This window comes from Asparagus officinalis, chromosome 7, assembly GCF_001876935.1.
Source record: "Asparagus officinalis chromosome 7, Aspof.V1, whole genome shotgun sequence".
Taxonomy (NCBI): domain Eukaryota; kingdom Viridiplantae; phylum Streptophyta; class Magnoliopsida; order Asparagales; family Asparagaceae; genus Asparagus; species Asparagus officinalis.
This window is the reverse complement of record NC_033800.1, coordinates 78,986,823-78,990,447: the sequence shown is the minus strand read 5'-3', so window position 1 is coordinate 78,990,447 and position 3,625 is coordinate 78,986,823. Positions and strand designations below refer to the sequence as shown.

General features: G+C 36.2%; 1 protein-coding gene across 1 annotated transcript; it reads left to right on the top strand.

The window, feature by feature from the left end:
• LOC109847407 (NAC domain-containing protein 35-like) lies at positions 575–2,772 on the top strand. Its single transcript, XM_020416637.1, has 3 exons — positions 575–740; positions 806–1,074; positions 2,425–2,772. The coding sequence occupies exons 1-3, from the start codon at positions 575–577 to the stop codon at positions 2,770–2,772; spliced, it is 783 nt and encodes a 260-aa protein (XP_020272226.1).

Below are 3,625 nucleotides of genomic sequence, written 5' to 3'. Positions count from 1 at the left end.
GGTTATCAAATTGGAACACATATTGGCAATATTTAAATGCTTTTTTGAACTCTTCAAATTATGCTCACAAGACAACACGATTTTTCGCTTAATAACCATTATACTATTACTTAGCAAGTAACTAAGAAGTTATTCAATTAATTAAGCAACTTGTTGTCACAAGCTACTACACAAGGACGGCTCATTAATTTAAGTTCCATAATCTAGAACCTCATAACATTTGTCCAAACGATTTAATTTTGAACGTCTGCCACTGAGATATCATATTTTAAGCTCATTTTAAATCCTTATTTTCTTTTTTGGCACCCACGAACGGCAATATATTACAGTACTAAAATCACTCGTGGAGAAGACAAAAATTGTCCTACTGATTACTTCATTATTATTCCTTTCTATAGTTTCCATGTGTAAACTAATTGCTTTGGTACCCAATCCTTGGTTGCAAAAGCAAGCAGATTTCGTCTATATAAGTCCAATATCTCCTCACCTTTTTTTGTCCCTCGAGGTGCCGAATATGTGAATATTTGGCTTCATTAATTACTGTTGTTATGTAAATAAATAAAAATTTGTTGTTATGGATGGAAGCGTGTCGGAGCTCGACTTACCGGGATTCCGTTTCCACCCAACGGAAGAGGAGCTCCTGGATTTCTACTTACGACGAATGGTTAACGGAACGAAGCTCAACTTTGAAATCATCGGCACGCTCAATATCTACCGTTATGACCCTTGGGATTTACCCGGTAGTAACTAACCACCATCATTAACTTAGTTAATTACAATCTATTTTTAATTACTTTTTGTGCAGGATTAGCGAAGGTTGGGGAAAGAGAATGGTACTTCTTTGTGCCAAGGGATCAGAAACAGGCGAAGGGGAGGCCGAATCGGATGACGACGAGAGGGTTCTGGAAGGCGACCGGGTCGGATAGGCCCATTAGAAGTGGGTCCGACCCAAAAAGGCTCATCGGTCTGAAGAAGACGTTGGTTTATTATCAAGGACGAGCTCCGTGTGGGATTAAGACTGAATGGGTTATGAATGAGTATCGTCTGCCGGGTGAGGGCTCATCTTCTTCAATGGTAGGGACAAAGTGAGAGCTTTGTGGTGTTTCGGATAAATACATCATTATTTACAAAATAATGACACTGTTCTATGTGCTTAATTATAAGCTAATGTATTATTCATGACATGGCATAAATTGGTCCGTCAGAGAACTGCAAACCATTCATTTTATCTACATATATATGTTAACCTTACGATATGTGCTTTATAAGATTTATGCACGTGTAGCTTATTTTTTATTATTAAATTTGGAGCGCATTATAAAATTTCATGAGATATTCTTATATATATAAATTAATGCATGTTTAATTGCAAGATTATGGTACGATGTTGAATTTGCATATATCCATGTCTGGAAGCATCTTAATTATATCCCTTCTATTTTCTTTTTCTTAAAAATGGACCCTAGTTTTGATGACTAGCCATTGTTTATTAGGAGAGTTAATAATTTGTTATATTTCTAAGTATGTTATATCTTTATATTCGTCAATGGGCTCATTAGAAGATCACGAAAGTGACGTGTACGGTCTTCAACAATTTATATATATAAACTTTTGTTAAAAAAAAAAGGAAAATGATAGGGGCACACCCTCAACCACACCTCCAACCACACCCCCTCTCTCATTTGATACAGTGCACCGGACCCCACATGAGATTTTAGAAATTTAAAATCTCATGTGGGGTCGGTGCACTGTAGCAAATGAGAGAGGGGGTGTGGTTGGAGGTGTGGTTAGGATGTGCCCCTAGTGCCACTCAAATAAAAAAGCCCTAGAGCTTTCAAGAAATATGGACCCACTTTCGTTTCATTGATGCCTTTAATATGGAAAATGTGTATAGAGGGCTACGTGCTAGGATTTGGATCCTCTCCACTACAAAAAAAATAGTGAAGGGACCACTACATAATCACAGCCATTGATTATCTAGTTGATGGTTATGATTTTTTCTTTTAGTGCAAATTAGGAATGAGTGCAATACACGGGGGTATGGTAAGTGTTAGATTTAGATTGTATCATAACCGCCTACTAAATAATCAACGCTTGAGATTAAAAGTAGTGTTCTCTCCACTACTTTTTTGTAGTGGAGAGGATCCAAATCCTACGTGCTAACCCCTGCAAGGAAAAGTTTATATGTGCATCCATATTATCAATATTAAAGTAGATGATTACCGTACTGCTAATCGAGTCAATATTTTGTTCGCACTGAATTTTAGAGTTTTATTTTATTTTATATCCTGTTTAAAACTGATTTAAAACTGGTAATAAAACCTAGGTTGAGATCTACTTTCTCATGAGTTTCTATATATAGAGGATCCTCCATCTCCATAGAATTTCTCGATGTAGTAGACTAACGAGGAGCAATGGTTGCAGGGCAACATAGTGATATGCAAACTATACCGAAAGGTGACGACTACGATGAAGCTACAGCAGCGTGCAGCTGAACAACTTGCAAACACAAGAGCATCAACGCACATCACGTCCCCGGTAGGAATCGTATCCTTCGATAACTTCCAAGACTTGGTTTCTGCTGTTGGTGGAGATCCGGCCAATCGTCTCACTGCAAATACTGAAGAAGGCCTGAAACCAGATGGAGAATCATCATCACATGTGTTTAATGAAGAAAATGATACGGAATGGTTGCATGATGCATTAGTGAACCAGCTGAGTAGTCCTTGGGCCGATCAGTCATCTCCCTACGCCAGTCTGCTCGATTTCTGAACAAAGCGTCGGTGAACATTTTGTGCATAAATATTAAATCTTGACAAGCGACTCCTTTAAGATATTTGTGATTTCTAGTTTGTGAATAATGTCAAGATTTGGGAATATTGAGTAGTGTATAATATGGGTTTAGGTTTGATATTGTATTATAAATAATGTATAAACCAGAAGAACTTATGATTTGTGTGATAAATGATGAATAAACCATAAAAGTTTATGTCAGCTTTCAGTGTTGCGGATATTGCACAAAGTGAAATTAAATCACAAGCAAGACCGCAAAGTCACAAAAAAAATTCAACGCTCACAGACTGCAACATGAGTTCGGAGAATGTTCTACGTCCACGACAAACCATTATTAATTAGATGAGAGATTATAAATCAATAAATAAGATTAAATGTAAAACCCCAAAAATTTGAAAACATTATCAAAAATAATGATAAATGAGTTCTTTTATGGTGGGTGATCATTCCGGGACGAATGGATCTGTTTGTAGTTGATTTGAGATGACTGCAACATGAGTTCGGAGAATGTTCTACGTCCACGACAAACCATTATTAATTAGATGAGAGATTATAAATCAATAAATAAGATTAAATGTAAAACCCCAAAAATTTGAAAACATTATCAAAAATAATGATAAATGAGTTCTTTTATGGTGGGTGATCATTCCGGGACGAATGGATCTGTTTGTAGTTGATTTGAGATGAATGAGAGATTATAAATCAATAAATAAGATTAAATGTAAAACCCCAAAAATTTGAAAACATTATCAAAAATAATGATAAATGAGTTCTTTTATGGTGGGTGATCATTCCGGGACGAATGGATCTGTTTGTAGTTGATTTGAGATGA

Bases quoted from the DNA above. Each gene is read 5' to 3' on its own strand.
- LOC109847407 (XM_020416637.1), top strand. From the start codon at position 575: ATGGATGGAAGCGTGTCGGAGCTCGACTTACCGGGATTCCGTTTCCAC. The intron at 741-805 runs GTAGTAACTAAC...CTTTTTGTGCAG, and splicing joins TGACCCTTGGGATTTACCCG to GATTAGCGAAGGTTGGGGAA. The intron at 1,075-2,424 runs GTAGGGACAAAG...CAATGGTTGCAG, and splicing joins AGGGCTCATCTTCTTCAATG to GGCAACATAGTGATATGCAA.